Genomic DNA, 18161 nt, shown 5'->3' with positions numbered 1-18161 from the left:
AAACCATACCCCCAAACCCGGAGACTTGGAAAGCAGGTGCCCACACATACTTATGCAGGGTGCGATGGGAGAGCGGCTCTGCTGGTAGCCTTTGGCACAGCGGTTGCAGGTGATACCCGTCACGCCGTCCTTGCAGGGACACTGGCCGGTGGTTTGGTTGCAGGTTTTGCCAGCAGCACCCACGGGGTGGCAATCACAGGCTGCAGAGAATACAAAATGGGAGGGTTAGACAAGGGGGAAGGGGCCAGTGCATCCCTACCCAGGGGTGCCTCCATGGACCCCGCCCTGGAGGAAGAGCAGTAACGCAGAGCAGACACAGCCCAGCCCAGACGCACTCCAGAAGCTCTGACGCTGCCCACCCGCCTACCTGGAAACGGGAATAAAAACCAAAATGGACCCCCTTGAAAGGACTGCTTTGGCTGCAGGAAAGGGAAGTGGGGGAGCCCATCTAAAGCCCAGGAGGAAGGTTTTAGAATCCCTTCTCCAGAATGCAGAGCCCGCAGCCCTATCACGCCTAGGTGGAGGAGTCAGGATTTGGGGGTACACCTTCCCTTGACTGGGTCCGCCTATGCGCTTTCACTCTGTCCTCAACCAGCTCCCAGCCCCCATGTTTTCCTGCTAATCCAGGGGGTGGAAGGAGTGGGGTTTGAGGCCTGATGAAGCTCTGGGGTTTGCCAGGTTAGAAGGAGTCACAGGGAAGGAAGCTCCCCCAGCTGCTGCCCCACACCCCGACCCTGCTTTGCAGTCGGGCAGCCAAGGCAAAGCCTTCTGAATCAAAAAACCCATAAACTGTAGCACTAGAAAGGGTCACGGTGATCGTGTAGTTTAAAGCCCTGATTAAATGTGCAAACAAAGACGGAAGAGGTAAAGGAAAGTCCCAGAGCCTCGCAGGAAGGGAATGGCCAAGCCAGGAGGTGAAGCAAGGTCAGGATTCTCAGGCCAGCAGCTATGGCTCCACAGAGCAGGTCCCAGCCCTCCTCCTGGCCTTGAAAGGGTGGGGAGGTGGGGTTGCCCACCCTGTCATGCTTCACTGAGGCTCCATCACTGTGTCCTAAGGAGCCAATTCCAGTAACAGAGTAGCCACAGGACATCGGGAGGACATCCTGCCAACACAGATGCTCTGGGCACAAACAGCTCTACCTACAGGCGCAGGACACCAGCGCTGCCTGCTAAGTCTGGCCTCCCTGAACCTAGGCAGTGGCCTCAGAGCGTGGTGGAGAAGGGGAAGACCGAAGGAAGGAGCAAATGTCCTGCCCACACCCTGCCCATGACGTGGGAGGAGGTGGGGAATCGTCTGCAGCAATGTGTCCTGCAGCAATTTCGGGTGGCGCCTGGTGGCTGCTAATGAGGACCAAAAAACCCAAAACCACAAGTGAAAGCAGAGACTCTGAAGGAGCCAGATTAGAACTTCCCAGCGAGCATAGAACTTCCCAGTGAGCACGTGGCTTGGCTTGAGTGCCGGAGTCTGCGGCTCAAAACACGGCCTCTCCGACGGGGCATGGTGGCTCACGCCTGCAATTCCAGCACTTTGGGAGGCCAAGGTGGGTGGATCACGAGGTCAAGAGATGGAGACCAGCCTGGCCAATATGGAGAAACCCCGTCTCCACTAAAACTACAAAAATTAGCTGGGTGTGGTGGTGAGTGCCTGTAATCCCAGCTATTTGGGAGGCTGAGGCAGGAGAATCATTGTACCCAGGAGGCAGAGGTTGTAGTGAGTAGAGATTGCACCACTGCACTCCAGCCTGGGCGACAGAGCAAGACTTCATCTCAAAACAAAACAAAACAAAAAACACGGACTCTCCCAGCCCAGCTGGCCTCAGACCCAGGAGTGGCCAATGAGGAGAATTAGGAGGAGAAGGGAGGGAGGAAGGAGGACAGGAGAAGAATGTGAGGAATTGTTTGTTGAAGTTGTGTCTGGACATGCAAAAGCTCTTGGGAACACTGGGAGTGAGGGTTCAGGGCTGCGGGTGCCCCAGTTAGGTGGGAGGAGGGTGGACGCACAGGCCCTGGCTCCGGGGGCAGCCTGTAGGCTCCCTGCCTGTGAGGCAGATGGAACTGCTCCAGTCTTGCCATTACTTCTTATACATCGAAGTAACGCTTTTTTTTTTTTTTTTTTTTGAGACAGAGTTTTACTCTTGTTGCCCAGGCTGGAGTGCAATGATGCAATCTCGGCTCACTGCAACCTCCGACTCCCAGGTTCAAGCAATTCTCCTGCCTCAGCCTCCTGAGTAGCTGAGATTACAGATGCACCCCACCACAGCCGGCTAATTTTTTTTATTTTTAGTAGAGATGGGGTTTTACCATGTTGGCCAGGCTGGTCTTGAACTCCTGACCACAGGTGATCTGCCCACCCCGGCCTCCCAAAGTGCTGGCATTACAGGCATGAGCTGCCGCTCCTGGCCAGAAGTAATGCCTTTTGTTAGGAAGTTGTCTTCTTAAATGTACCCTAAATTCAAGTTCATTCTCTATAGTTTGTCTTCTTCGCTCAAGACAAGATCCAGCCTTGACGGCCCATGGAGGCATACCGAGGAGGAGGAGGGGAGGAAGGGAGACTGGAGAGGCCACTGACCTTCCCCTAGGGCCTCTTAAATTCATCCCATGGTAAGAAGGGAGAGGGAGCATGGGCAGTGCCTCTAAGTCGGCCATGCAAACACAGAGGACCACAGCACAGGCTCCTACTGTCCCAAGCCGTGATGTAAGTGTGAGCATCAGAGGCTCAGGGTGGGGACTCCAGGGGCTCAGACCAGCTGACCTCCCTTAGCCAGCTAGTAATCCTAAGATTTGTGCCAAGTTCTCCCCTCGGTGCTGATGGAACACAGCTGTGCACCAGTCACTTCTGGATCCTCGGACTCGGCTGAAGGGAGCTCACCAAAGTTTGCTCGGTCACTGCAGCCGAGTCACAGGTGGACACCACCACTGGCCCAGGTTGTCTTTATCTTGGCAGCGGCAGACCCAGAGCAAACTCTGGGTGGAGTCAGGATGGTGCACTGTTCTTTCCCACGGCCCCTCACAGCGGTGACCTGCTTAGCTGCCTGGGCTGGCGGCGGCTGAGGTGTGCCGGAGTGAGGGCTGCCCTCGGGAACAGCAGGGTCACCGCGTCTGCTGTGTGCAGGAGGCACTTCCTAAGGGCCCAGCCTTTGGTTCAGCATGAGCTAACACTTGTTGCTGGGTTTCCAAATCTTTCTCCTAAGATTCTGCAAGCATCTGACCTATCAGTCTGGTTGATGGACACAGCAGACTGACTTGTGTTTTCACACCAGCAGATCATTGTTCTAGGAAGGGAGGCAATCAGAGTCCCAAAGGGTCTGCCTAAGGCAGAGTATTCTTCAGCAGGAGCCGCCCCGTGCAACTCCTGCAAACTCCTTAGCACATCCACACTCTCTAGTATGCGTCAAATCCCTTGGTCCTTGCAACAGCCCTGTGAAATGTGCAAGACAGAGGAGACCACGGACCAGCAAAGAAAACTGCAGAAGGCTGGGGCCTGTGCAGAGAGGGGCAAGGGCCTGGACCTCTGAGGGAACCATGCTTTCTAGATGGCCCCCTTTGTCATTCTCGTTCTGCAAGGAGAAGTAAGCTTGTAACACGAAGCGGGTTTTCCATTACCTGTACCCAATGCAGTCCTAACAGACTTGCATGGAATTCATTCTCAATCCCCAGCCAAAGAACCCCAAAGTAAAAACTTTCCCTAAAAATTCACAGAGATGGCCCACATTAAACCCTCTGTGCAAAGGCTATGTTTCAAGGTGTAGGGAGAGTTGACAGATGACAATGCCATAGTGGGTTCCTCTATGGCCTGGAAAGGAGAATCAGGCCAGCAGTGCCAAAGGAAGAGACGCTTGACGAAGAGAAAGTCAAAGGCATCCGCTGCAGTCCCATGACCCTGAAATACACACACACACACACACACACACACACGGACACACCAAAGTTCCTACTAACACACAGAAACACACACATATTCCCAGAAACACACAGACACAAGCAAACTCCTACTAATTCTCTCTCCCTCCCTCTCATATACACACACTGACTCACAAACACACAGATTCTTATGTATAAACTCACTTACACACAGACATATACTCAGATCCACAAAGACACAAACAGACACAGGCATACAGGGTCCCAGTGGGGAAGGGAGGTGAGGTGTGGAGTGAGCCGGGGAGAAGGTGGAAGTTAGGTGAGTGGAGGGGGGTTCTGGTGAGGGGGACAAAGAGAGAGCCTCCCTAATTCCTCTGAGAACGTTGTCTGGGTCAGAGTGTCTTCTGCCACAGGAAGCCGCTGGGTGGCCCCCATGTTCCTGGAAGTAAGCCACTTTTTTCAGAGGGAAGTCAATCCCTTCCACGCAGGTCACCCTGTGTGCGCAGAGTAGGCGGTACCTGGCCATGGGAAACAAACTACCCAAGGTTTTTTTCCATAAAGAGAAAGGTGAGGCCAGGCGGAAGCCCAGGTTCCTGAGAACATGGCAGGATCAGGTTTCCCATGAACACAGCAGGCTGGAGAGCCTCCCAGTGAAGCAGAGAACTCCGGCGGTCCTTGCTCTGGGTCATGTGACAGGGACAGACAGCTCAGGTGATCCATGTGCTTTCAGATGGGTGAGAGGAGACCCAGGTCTGGCCCCCACCCTCCCTGTGACCCTGGACCAGTGCCTTTCTCTCTCTGATGGCTCTTCTGTAAGGACAAGGGTCTCCCTCTGAAGTCCCACCAAAGTAACTTACAACTTACCAGGCTAAGATTTTTGTCTCCCTGCTGGATCCAAAGGATGCAGGGTGGCAGCCCCCACCCTCTGACCATCGCCCACTCTGCTGCTATCCCTCACAGTGTCTTGCCAAGATGCCGGGGGAAAGGGTTCCTGTCACAGGGCACACCAGGGCACTCCAGCCCAGGTGACAGTGGAAGACTCCATCTCAAAAAAAAAAAAAAAAAAAAAAAAAAAGGATCTGAAGGCTCCCCAGGTCCCCATATCTCTTGTGGGTGTCAGGCCTCTTGGGGGAAGCCTGGAGGAACCCCTACTAGAGGTGATATTGGAGAGAAGAGGATGTCAGGCACAAAGAGGTGTCCAAGCACCCATTTCTTCCCCACTCCCCAAAACAGGGGTGAAGGATCAGCAACCAAGAAAAGAAATGTGGGAAGGCCAGCAGGGCATTCTTGGAATGGAGGGAACCTAATGTCAGGTGGCAGGGAAGACACAGGATAGGCAGAGCTTTTCAGAGTTGGGGCAGACAGAGAGGCCAGGGGTGGGAAGGTGATACTGACCCACGGAGGCTGGTCTCTAAGTGAGTTCAGAGCCTCGAGGTATGTGAGATGGAGAACAAGGAGGCCCAAAGACGCAGCGTCAGAGCCTAGAGAAGAAGTTTCTTCTTACTGCTATTATTTAATTAGCATAGAGTAAAATTCACTTTTTTTGGTGTCGTTTTATGGTTTTTTTTCATGTGCATAGATTCTTATAACCATCACCATGACCAGGATACAAAACAATCCAGCACTCTCAAGAACCTCCTCCGAGGCTGGACGCAGTGGCTCACGCTGTAATCCCAGCACTTTGGGAGGCCAAGGTGGGCAGAACACTTGAAGTCGGGAGTTCGTGAGCAGCCTAACCAACATGGAGAAACTGAAAATGCAAAATTAGCTGGGCATCGTGGCACATGCCTGTAATCCCAGCTACTCGGGAGGTTGAGACAGGAGAATTGCTTGAACCAGGGAGGTGGAGGTTGTGGTGAGCTGAGATCATGCCATTAAAGAAAAGAACCCCTCCTGCTCCTTCTTTGTAGGCAGCCTTCCCCCTGCTCTAAGCAACCGCTGACGTGCTGTCCTGTCCCTATAGTTCGTCTTTTTCAGAATGTCTTATTCCGAGATTGTCTGTATACGCATTGTGTGTACAGGATGTGCAAATGAAATTGTATGAATTCTATGGTATGTCATCTTTTGCGACTATTCCTTTTCACTTAGCAAGATACATTTGAGATCCATTGATGTTGCGTGAATCAACAGGCCATGCCTTTTCATTGCTATATGGCATCCCTTCGCATAAATGTGCCAAAGCTTGCTTATCCACTCACCCACAGAAGCACATCCAGGCTGTTTCCAGTTCTGGGCAATTAAGAATGATGCTGTTAGAAACATCTGTGTACAGACTTTTATGTAAACATAAATTTTCATTTATCTAGGAAAAATACCTGGGAGGGAGACTGCTGAGTATTACCGAAGGGCTATGTCTAACTTTCTAAACAGCTGCCCAGCTGTTTTCCAGAACTATGGTGCCATTCTGAATTCTCTCCAGCAGCGCATGAGAGTTCCAGCTGTTCCTCGTCCTCACCAGCACTTGGAATTGTCTAACAGGGGTACAGTGGTATCTCATCGTGTTTTTTTTTTTTTTTTGAGATGGGGTTTCACTCTTGTTGCCCAGGCTGGAGTGCAATGGCACAATCTCGGCTCACTGGATCCACCTCCTGGGTTCAAGTGATTCTCCTGCCTCAGCCTCCCGGGGAGCTGGGATTACAGGCACATGCCACCATGTCCAGCTAATTTTTTTCATATTTTTAGTGGAGACAGGGTTTCACCATATTGGCCAGACTGGTCTCGAACTCCTGACCTCAGGTGATCCACTTGCCTCAGCCTCCCAAAGTGCTGGGATTACAGGCATGAGCCACCACACCGAGCCCTCATCGCGGGTTTAAGTTGCGGCATTCCATGTGTTTATTTGTGATCTGTCCATCTTTGAAGATACTTTCGGTAAAGTATTTTGCCCATGTTTAGTTGGGTTGTTTGTTTTCTTGTCATTGAATTTTGAATGTTATTATATATTTGGGATCCAAGTCCTCCATCAGATGTGGGATGTGCAAGTGTCTTCTCCTCATCTGTGACAGAAGGAGGTTCTTTTTTTTTTTTTTTTTTTTTTTTCAGAAGGAGGTTCTTAAAAGGTGAGCCCAACACAACACTCAGGTCACTCTTCTTCCAGCCTTCCAGTGCTCACAGAATGGGACCCACCCCCTCTCTGACACCAAGGAGCTAACTCTACCCACTTCTTCCTCCCTTTCTTCCCTTCTGACCAAGGCCCACCAAGCCCTTTCCTGCTTCTAGACTTTGGTTCTTCCTAGAATGCTCTTCCCTCAACTTCCTTGTGGCTGTTTTCTCCCCATACCCCAGGTCTCATCTCAAAAGTCCTGTCTGCAGGAAGCCCCGCCAGGGCCACTGCGTAGTGCAGCTTCCGGTTACTCTCTCCTTCCACCCTGCTGCTTTCCTCCACGGAACCCACCACTATCAGCCATTATCTTCCTTTTTCTTGCTTATTGTCAACCTCCCATCAAAAAGCAACCTCCAAGGGACCATGTCTAGCATGCAGTACAAACATGTGCTGAATCAAATGAACAATCTTGTCACCAGTCTGGATGTAACTCAGGCCAATCTGCCGTCCTTTCCTGGTGGGGAGGGGGCGCGTTTTGCTTCCCCTGCACATCTGGAGGAAAGAATGAGGAGGCAGGCAGAGTGACAGTCCCCTCCCATCCCAGGTCCTCTGCAGTCCAGTGCCGCTGCACTCTCTACTCTTAAATTCTCTGTGTTAACGAGGGAGGGAGGATCGCTGAAATCTGAAGATAATCCCCAAACGTCATTTCAGCTGTCTGTGTCAACCTCCTCTGAAACTACGCTTTCCTTTCCCCTAGCAGTTGCTAACTAGGCACAAAAGAATAAATGTTTCAAGTTGCACAGCCTCTCCTTTCTCTGCCACTTTCGGATCAAGGTGCAGCAGCAGGAAGTGGAGGGGGGAGGGGAGCCCCATAATCCCAAACTGGGTTATTTGACACTCCGTGATCTAGTTAACTATCGTCTTCCTGCACCTGTTTTACAGCCAAGGAGAAAAGCACAGGTCTTGCAAATGGTTCTGTGTGTGTGTGTGCGTGTGTGTGTGTGTGTGTGTGTGTGTGTGTGTGTCAGGAGCTTGGGACAGGAGGGCAGGGCTGTATGACACAGTGAGGGGCAGGAAGCTGAGCCCTGGGCCTGTGCCGCAAGTGAGGCAGCTCAGGCCAGCTCAGGCCTCCCATCAGCCCTAAGTCCCTCCAATCAAGGAGTCCCTCAGAGGCTGCCTGCTCTTCCTTGGCACTTCCAGAACCAGATCTGGATGTGCATGGCCTGTCCCCTCCTCCCTGTGCTGTGTCTCCACAAGCAGCTGCCGGGCACATCTCTGCCCTTCGACCTGTCATCTTTGCTCCCAAAGCATGGAAATTCTTTATTGAGAGTGTACACAGCATTAGGGCCAATCCCCGGGGCCCTGTCCAGTCCTGGGGGAATTGGCTGCAAAGCCCACACCTCATGGAAAGAACTAAAGCCCAAAGGCCACCACTCACAGAAAGAACAAGCAACAGGAGAGCCAAGGAAGCACCTCTGCTTTGCATGTGTGCTGACAATGGCGGAGGCTCTAGCTTTTCTGTTTTCCCTGACTTGCACAAATAATCATAATAGCTACCGCATATGGAATGCATGCTCCAATATGCCAGCACGTCCTCCACATCATCTCATGTAATCTGCACCATAGCCCTAGGAGGAAGAGGAGGGAGGAGGGACTACAATCCCCATTTGCAGGTAAGAAAACTGAGGCTCCCTAGAATAAATAAATGTCTTGCCCCCAGAGGTGGAACCTGAACTGTGGTGTGAATAACTCCAAGTTCCATGCTTTTCAAAGCTGTGCATCCCAAACCTGTTTACTACCCCCATGCCACCCACCCACGACCCCACAAGTGCTCTGCTGGCAGCAAAAGCCCAAAAGACACTATTTCCCCAGGTAAAATGCCTTAACGCTCTGGCCAAACCCAGAACTTCCATTACCCTGGGGAGCTCAATGATCAGGAGTCTTTTCTGCTCAAGCACAGAAACCCCTGGAGATCCTCCAGGAATTTATTTTCTTTCTTTCTGTGTGTGTATGTGTATGTGAGACAGAGTTTTACTCTTGTTCCCAGGCTGGAGTGCAATGGCACAATCTGAGCTCACTGCAACCTTCGCCTCCTGGCCTCAGCAATTCTCTTGCTTCAACCTCCTGAGTAGCTGGGATTACAGGCATGTGCCACTGCACCTGGCTAATTTTTGTATTTTTACTAGAGACGGGGTTTCACCATGTTGCCCAGGCTGGTCTCCAACTCCTGACCTCAGGTGATCTACTCGCCTTGGCCTCCCAAAGTGCAGGGATTACAGGTGTGAGCCACTGCGCCTGGCTGATCCTCCAGGAATCTCTATGTGGCAATTGGGGATGAGAGCGGGCCTGAGAGAGGAGGGGACTCATATCCAGGGAGGTGAAAACACAGACTGGCCAAGGACGCCTGGGGAATGAGAACAGCTGGACCAAGAAGATCCCATTTGGCACAGGGCGCCACATGGGTGGAGTCACAAGATCAGGGGCTCTTTTCATCTGTAAAGACTTAGGAATAAAACCACCTCCACTTAATTTCCTGGCTCTACCAGCTTTTCTGAGTCACCAAATCACAAACTGCACTGCTACTGCTACAAAGAATTGACCTATTGTATCAGGTTGTCCTAAGACGTTGACTATTTGAGAAGCATGTGGAATGTGGAATGTCAAAGCTGGAAGGGATTCAGGGGCCAGAAACCTGAATATAATCCCACAGAGGAGGAGACAGGTTCAGAAAGGTCACCAGGCTTATCTGATACCCCATAGACTATGAACATGGAGCCAAATCTCTAGGTAGGGATGCTGGTGTCCCCCAAGTGAAAAGATGCATCCACCCAGATCACAGTTGGGGTGAAGCTCTTCCACTGGGAATTCTCTCTCCCGACTGTAGCATCTAAGGTGTCAGTCTCTCCCAGTAGGTACTAACGTTACCTGGCCATCATGAAGGCCACTCCTTGGGTTGGGGTCTCTGTCCTCAAAGCTGGAGCTGCTCCAGCCACTAAGTACTTTCCTGCCTCAGATGATCAACCCTTTTCCCTGCACCCCCCAAAAAACACGAAAATGGAAATACAGGTAATGGAAATGTGACAAGGGACCCACATATTGAAAGGGTGCCCCTAAGGCTTTTGTAGGGTAGGTGGATAATGTCTTAGAGTCAGAAAGGCCAAGAAGGGCAGGGGCCCAGGAACTTTGCTGTGCTGTGAATAAATCCACAAATGATCAGATCTAAATATACATATTCACGCACGCACTATCTATCTGGCACTGATGACTGTCTGATCTTGTGCCTTGATCAGGCTGCACTAGCTATGCTCCCAGCCTTGCCCAGTAAGATTTTCAAATCTAAAAAATTTAGGGTCCGGGTGCGGTGGCTCACGCCTGTATTCCCAGCACTTTGGGAGGCCAAGGCAGGTGGATCATGAGGTCAGGAGATTGAGACCATCCCGGCCAACATGGTGAATCCCCGTCTCTACTAAAAATACAAAAATTAGCTGGACATGGTGGTGCATTCAGGAGTCTGAGGCAGGAGAATCGCTTGCACTAGGGAGTGGAGGGTTGCAGTGAGCTGAGATCGTGCCACTGCACTCCAGCCTGGTGACAGAGTAAGACAATGTTTCAAAAAAAAAAAAAAAGAAAAGAAATTTAAATGTCCACTGGCTCAGTTTTCATCAAGAGAATCATAAAAAACATTTAAATTCATTGATTATCAATCTCTCTCCTCAAAAGAATAAACCTGGGGTTTAGGCTACCTACACGTCTTCCCCTTAATACCACCAAGAGCAACTCACCATCCTCATTTCTTATTCTCTGTGGTTCTCAGTGTTGGTTAAACATTAGAATCACTTGGGGAGCTTTTCCAATTCCCAATGCCCAGATCTCATCTGGACCCATTAATTAAACCAGAATTTCTGGGAGTGGGATCCAGGTGGCAGTATTTTTAAATCTCCCCAAGTGGTTCCAATGCATGGCCAAGGGTGAGACTCACAGCGTAAGTTATAGACAAATAATGGTGAATGACGTCATAAAGTGAAGGCAGAGAGTCACCAATGAGAAAGTCATGGGGAGGCCCCCAACACACAGTGGCCGGGAAACAGAGCAGGCAAGACTGTGGTGTTCATTTCCCCTTGGCTGAGCTGCCGGAAGAAATACAGTGTGGACAGAAGTCGCAAGAACGTCCTAGCAAAGCTGTGAGGATGGTTGCATGCTTGCCCTGGCTAATTATCACATCTTCCTGCGACTCGAGCACCTTCTTAGCCTTCATTCAGCCACACGAACTGTGGGCTTGAAGGGGGAAGGGACAATGAGAGAAGCACACAGGCAGCTCAGTGACATGGAATGCAAGCCCTTTGTATGGGGATGCTGGATGCAGTGGTTAATTTCTTAATTCTCATCACAATTCGGTTCACGGGAGAGTCCTGGAATGTCTTTATCCATCACAGATGGTTTGGGAAAATGATAAATTAATATTGTTATCAATGGGGGCATGGCTGAAATGGTTAAATAGCAACGTCGTCTTTGCCCGCTCTAAAGAGAAAGAGCCCCCAAAGTCCATAAAGAAGACAAATGGTAAACAAAACCTCCTAGCTTTTGACAGATTCCAAGACGAGTATCATTCACAAACCATTCGGCGGAGAAAAGGGAGAAATTTATCTCATCTGACTTTGTATAGGACAACAGCTTGCACCATAATGAGGCCGTCCCAGTGCTGTGAAATCGCACTGAATAGTTGGAGAGTGCAGCCGCCTGTTCCCTGGGCATGTTTATTACAGTCCTTTGTATGCACCAACCCTGCCAGCCCTGGTTTACTTACTTCTAAATCAGGGGAGGGTAGAAAGGACCCAACAAATTTGTTGTTTCAAAACTTCCCAAATGGGGCAACTACATAGTAACGTTTGGAATCTGATGCCCTTATGCCAGGCTGTTCTTGTCTGGGTCACCCCTGCCCTATACTGGACAAGGTCCTGAGTCAGCCAATCACCAGCAATATATGGGTGGCCTCGGCCCCCTGCCCAGGCCCTGAGAAGTGGGGGGTAAAAGAGACCCCAGAGGCCATTCCCAAGCCAATTTAGGAGTCAAGAACCCCTGCCCTTTGTCCCTGTTCCCCTGTGAAATTAGTCTGAAACAAAGAAGTGCAGCCCTCACCTGAAGGCCTATGGTGGGGCTCCCGGAAGTCAATCTCAAAAGCTGGGGCCTAACAGCCAGGCACGGTGGCTCACGCCTGTAATCCCAGCACTCTGGGAGGCTGAGGTGGGCAGATCACCTATGAGCAGGAGTTCGAGACCAGCCTGGGCAACATGGTGAAACCCCGTCTCCACTAAAAATACAAAAATTAGCCAGGCATGGTGGCACACACCTGTAATCCCAGCTACTCAGGAGGCTGAGGCAGGAGAATTGCTTGAACCCGGGAGGCAGAGGTTGCAGTGAGCCGAGATCACCCCACTGCACTCCAGCCTGGGCAACAGAGCGAGAGACTCTGTCTAAATAACAACAAAAAAGCCAGGGTCTGGGGGCAGCACCAAACCTACAAAATTTCAGAAGCCTCTGAGAGCAAACTGTCAAAGATCAAATACTGGAGTCAAAGTGCTTCCACCCAAGAAACCATTTCCTTGAACCATCTGGCCCTGGCAACACAAGGCAGGAGACGCTTGTGGTGGTGGTGGTGGTAGGGGGTTGACTACAAGACCCCTGTGTGAAAATCTCAAGGGTACACATCCCGCCAGCATCTGAACTTCTCCTAAAGATGGTTCATGCCAAGTTCTCAGGGCCTCTTTTTCAGTGTCCCATACCCCCTAAGAGCATGACAGCCCAAGAGCTGAGAGGAAAGATCTGGACTTTCCAGAGACGTCTTTCCTCACCAATCAGATGGCTGGGCCTTTTGGGTCAAATTTTTGCTCATCAATCAGAGAGCAGATATTTTCTTGCCAATCATGAAGCAGAGCCCTTCAGGCAATGCTTTTTCTCATGAATAAGAAAAGCAGAAACCTCAAAGCACTGCCTTTCCTCACCAATTAGGTGGCAATTATTTTTAAGTGTAGTTTCCGTCACCAATTAGGTGACAAGTTCCTTGAAGCACTGTCTTACCTCACCAATCAGATGGCAGTTTCCTTGAAATACTCTTTCCTCCCCAGTCAAGAGGCACTAAGAGTCCCATCCTTTCCTGCCATATTTCAGGAATATGAATTTGCCTGAGTCTTTCTGAGCAGATGCCATTTTTAGGTTTTCCCCTACTATAAGTCATTGTCCCAGAGTTCCCACCAAGGCAGGGGCAGCTGCTGTCCAGGGCTGGGAAGGAAGACACAGCTGCCTAGGCTGGCCACAGTATTGGAAATCGTAAAACAAGAATATACCCTCATCTGTTTACATCTGACCCTCCTAGAAACTAGTAAAGGAAAGTGGACAATATCAGACCTCAGCCAGAGTGGCAGAGCCCTGGAGAAACACCTGCAGGTTTGAGGGACCCTGTGGCTTCCTGACATCTCTCAGTCTGAGTGGTAAGAGGCTGCATATGGCTCTTTTCCCTGCCCACACCAACAGGGGTTAAGTGGACCAGGCCCTGCTCTTTCTTACCTCCCTGGGAAACACACATTTCTGCTTGGGCAGCAGAAACTGACATGACAGGAAGGGACCACTGCCGCTCCTCACCCAGACCCTCTCACTCGCAGGCATAGGACTGCCTACCTGAGTGGCCACTCTTGAGTAAAATTTCTTGGCTGAACTCCCAAGAAATTTATGTGCAAGCCAGCTGTTTACAAGACCCCTGGCCTCAATTTCTTCTGTAAAAGAGACACAACAAACACTCTGGGCACAGGCAAAGGAGCTGGATATCTTCCAACTGTGTTCTCTGAAAGCCCAAAGCCATCTCTCCCGGGGCTTGTCCTGCTCACACATTTCCAGCATTGCAGATGTTTCTCGGGTCCCTATGCCTGGGCCACCTTCCCATTCATTCTCTGCTCAGTCTTCTGGGGGATTCCCACCTGAAATCATGATTTTTTTAAAAAACGTGAAAACAGCCCAGCTACCTTTCTGCTCGTGTTTCTCTTGGCAACCACCAGAGGCAGCCGTAAGTCTACAGACACAGAAGGACATCTTGCATCTTGGGAGCTACTCTACCCATGCCTGTGCAGCGGAATCAAGGGATTTCTCCTGGAGGAAACAGATTGGGAAGCTGTTTATTTTATTCTATTTTATTTTATTTTGAGAAAAGTATTCCTCATAAGCAGGGCTGGGCTGGGCTGGATTCATGGGCCCCATGCTCAGAAAGGCACCAGCTTGGTTGAAACTCTGTTGTCCTTGTTTCAAAATTCTTAATAGCTTTGGAATTAAAAGCCCCCTATTTTCTTTCTCTTTTTTTTCTGAGATAGAGTCTCACTCTGTCACCCAGGCTGGAGTGCAGTGGTGCAATCTTGGCTCAATGCAACCTCCACCTCCCGGGTTCAAGCGATTCTCCTGCCTCAGTCTCCCGAGTAGCTGGGATTATAGGCACGCACCACCACACCCAGCTAATTTTTGTATTTTTAGTAGAGGCAAGGTTTCACCATGTTGGCCAGGCTGGTATCGAACTCCTGACCTCAGGTGATCTGTCCGCCTCGGCCTTCCAAAGTGCTGGAAGCCCCTATTTTCATTTTGCACTGGGCCCTGCAAATTATCTAGCCAGTCCTGCACACAAATGCCCCACATCTGGTGGACTTCCTGTTAAGGAGATGACACTTTTGCTTCATCCACATGCTAAGTGGTGGCCACAGAAAGGTTTCTCTCCTGCAGACAGACCTGGGCCTGTCTTCCATGGCTTGGGACCCTGCCAAGCCAGGGTCTACACAAGTATCCAGGTCAGGACCCCACCCATGCTGAGGTGCTGCCCACGAGCCCTCAGAGGTAAATCCCTTCTTGGGAAGCCATGTTCACTGCAGGTCCTGGTCCTAGGCCACAAGTTTTGAGCGGGAAAACCCTGGTTCCTGGAATTCCCAAAAGCTATTGTAGGGTGGGGGGCCCCACTTCTCACCCTCCAGTATCACTAAATTCCCTGGCATTCATCAGCTTCTCTGAATCATCTGACCATTGCTTCATTTTTGTTGGTAGGAGAAAAACAGCAGAAAGTTAAAACATTAGGACTTGCTTCAGTGGACGAAAATAGAGTCGCCCATCTTTTTTTTGGCCTGAGAAGCAAAGCTATTTGCAGATGGATTCAATGTTCCTTCTGAGACCCTGCCCCTGAAACTGCTGACCTTGCTATGACTGTGTGTGTGTGTGTGTGTGTGTGTGTGTGTGTGTGTGTGTATGTGTGTGTGTGTGTCAGGGGGTGGGTAGTGAGGAATGGCGCTCACATATCCAAAGAAGTGCGTCTGCGTGCATTTGGTAAAAGAGAGTCCTTTGTCCCGAGACAGTAAGACCGGCGAACATGACTCGCGGCCCTCTGGTATGCAGCACACCTGTGCGGAGGAGAAGCCCTGGGGGGGAGGAGAGGGGGAGGTGTTGGTGACGGCAGCCCTGCACCCTTGGAGGGGATCACACCTTTTCCCTTCTCCTCCTTTCAAGCCATGTCTCCATCGCCCCTTTGTTATGGCTTACACCTCCAAATACCAGGGAGGCCTTGTGAGAGAGAGAGAGCGAGAGAGAGAGAGCGAGACAGAGAGAGAGAGAGAGAGAGAGAGACAGAGACAGAGACAGAGACAGAGACAGAGACAGAGACAGAGACAGAGACAGAAACAGAGAGAGTGTAAGAGAGACAGAGAGAGAGATGACCTCAGTCAACGCCAATTTGTACGCAGACTGTAAGAAAACAGAAAAGGAGGCGAGAAAGGAGCAGGAGGACTGAGGTTCCCAGGGTCTCCCCAGTCCCCTGCCCCGCCGCATGTACCCACCTTTGCAGGCCTTCCGGTGGGTGATGGGCTTGCCCATGTCTCGGTAGTAGCCCTCCTTGCAGTAGTGGCAGTGGCGGCCGGCCGTGTTGTGGCGACAGTTGAGGCAGACACCTCCGCTCTTGCGCCCCGAGAGCTTATAGAGTTCCATGTTGAAGCGGCAGCGCCGGGCATGCAGGTTGCAGTTGCAGGCTGCAGGGGAAGACAGGGAGAGGTGTCAGCCGTAGGGGTGCGGGGAGGACGGGCACCCACGGGTGCCAAGAGAAATCCCACCCCCAACGCCTCCCTTCTCCACTGGCAGAGCCAGGCAGTCAGACTCGTGCTTCAGGAGCCCCTCCTTGGCTCCTCCTGTTGGCACCCATAAGCATTTATTAGGCACTCAACAGTACCATGGCTGAGGTTCTCCCAAAATTCATATGTTGAAGCCATAACTCCCAGTACCTCAGAATGTGACTGTATTTTGAGACCGAGTCTTAAAGCCCTTAGAGTAGGCTCTACACCAGTATGACTGTGTCTTTTTTTTTGAGACCGAGTCTGGCTCTGTCACCCAGGCTGGAGTGCAGCGATCTTGGCTCTCTGCAACCTCCGCCTCCTGGGTTCAAGCCATTCTCCTGCCTCAGCCTCCTGAGTAGCTGGGACTACAGGCGAATGCCACCATGCCCAACTAATTTTTTGTATTTTTTGTAGAAACATGGTTTCATCATGTTGCCCAGGCTGGTCTCAAACTCTGCCCGTTTCAGACTCCCAGAGTGCTGGGATTATAGGCATGAGCCATCTCACCCAGCCTAAGAAATATATATTTAATTCATGCACTGGAAAAACAAAAGCGGGAAGAGAAAGGAAAAAGAAAGAACACTTGCTCAGTTGTGGAGATATTTAATTCTTTCCTACAAAAATACATCATGCTTGTATACATCTAGTTTTGTGGGTGTTCCTTTGCATAATAATCAACATTTTCTCATGTCAAATACGATGTTTAAAAGTTGTCTGGGCTAGACATGGTGACTCACACCTGTAATCCCAGCACTTTGGCAGGCGGAGGCGGGCAGATCACTTGCAGCCAGGAGTTCAAGGCCAGCCTGGCCAATATGGTAAAACCTTGTCTCTACTAAAAAACATAAAACTTAGCTGGGCATGGTGGTTTGCACCTATAATCCCAGCTGCTCCAGAGGTTGAGGCAGGAGAACCACTTGAACCTGGGAGGTGGAGGATGCAGTGAGCCGAGACGGCACCACTGTACTCCAGCCTGAGCCATAGAGTAAAACCCTATCGCAAAAAAATGAAAAAATAAGAGTCGCCTGGCACTGCGTTGTATAGCTATGCATAGTGGGCCCCGTGGAGTCAGAAGTGGAGGCATTTAAAAGATGTTCCTCAGCCAGGCACAGTGGCTCATGCCTGTAATCCCAGCAATTTCAGAGGGAGGCATATCACAAAGTCAGGAGATCGAGACCATCCTGGCTAACATGGTGAAACTCCATCTCCACTAAAAATACAAAAAATTAGCTGGGCATGATGGCACGCACCTGTAGTCCCAGCTACTCGGGAGGCCGAGGCAGGAGAATGGCTTGAACCCAGGAGGCGGAGGTTGCAGTGAGCTGAGATCGTGCCACTGCACTCCAGCCTAAGCAACAAAGACTCCATCTCAAAAAAAAGAAAAAAAAATGAAGGCCCTCCCAGGGTTGGGAAGCTAGGTTGCTTTCCATTTTTCACTATTATAAATGTTAACTACCTTTGAACACCTTATTCAAGGTAACCACCTTGAACCACCTTTGAACATATATATTTGTGCTCTGCTCTGGTTACAACTGTAGCACAAATTTCTCAACATGGAATTACTAGGTTGAATTTTGAATCTACGTGTTTTTAACATTGGCTCCAAACTGCCCTCAAGGAAGGTTGTACTGGCTTATACACCCACCAGCAGGATATGAGAGCTCCTATTTCACCACATGCTTGAAAAGAGTAATATGCATTTGGTCTCAGCCTTCTTTTAAAAAAATCTTTGCCAATCTGTCTGAGAGAGAACACACACACATGATTTTAATTTGCAGGTCTTTGATTACTAGGAAGGTTGGACATTTCTCCATGTGTTGTTTTTCTATTTGTATTTCCTTTTTGTGCATTGCCTGTTCATGCCATTTGCCCAGTTTTTAAATAAGGTGGACTTTTTTCATGCTGTGTAGCGATCTTATGTGTAGGATGGATGAAAATCATTTGTCTTTTCTGCCATATAAGCTGTAAATATTTTTAACAGTTTCTTATTCACATGTTACTTTAATTTGTGATCCTTAGAAAAACATTTGCCTCTTTAATTTTTCTCTCTGATGTTAAGACAAGCTTCTTTAAGTGCTCTTCCTAGAGTCACTGCCAAGTCACTCACCCATTAGTCACTTCATTTACAAATAGAG

General features: G+C 50.2%; 1 protein-coding gene across 3 annotated transcripts in view; it reads right to left on the bottom strand.

Moving 5' to 3' along the window:
• Nucleotides 1-18161, bottom strand: part of NTN1 (netrin 1) — a 232631-nt gene that overhangs the window by 63780 nt on the left and 150690 nt on the right. For all 3 annotated transcript variants that reach the window (XM_035300022.3, XM_035300020.3, XM_035300021.3), the window contains exons 3-4: nucleotides 15757-15945; nucleotides 51-200 (exon numbers count right to left, since the gene is read on the bottom strand). In XM_035300022.3, the coding sequence (XP_035155913.1) occupies nucleotides 51-200; nucleotides 15757-15945 (339 nt within the window). The remainder of the gene's footprint in view (nucleotides 1-50; nucleotides 201-15756; nucleotides 15946-18161) is intronic.

The sequence above is a fragment of the Callithrix jacchus genome, chromosome 5, assembly GCF_049354715.1.
Source record: "Callithrix jacchus isolate 240 chromosome 5, calJac240_pri, whole genome shotgun sequence".
NCBI classification, from domain to species: Eukaryota; Metazoa; Chordata; class Mammalia; order Primates; family Cebidae; genus Callithrix; species Callithrix jacchus.
This window is presented reverse-complemented; position numbering and strand designations above follow the sequence as displayed.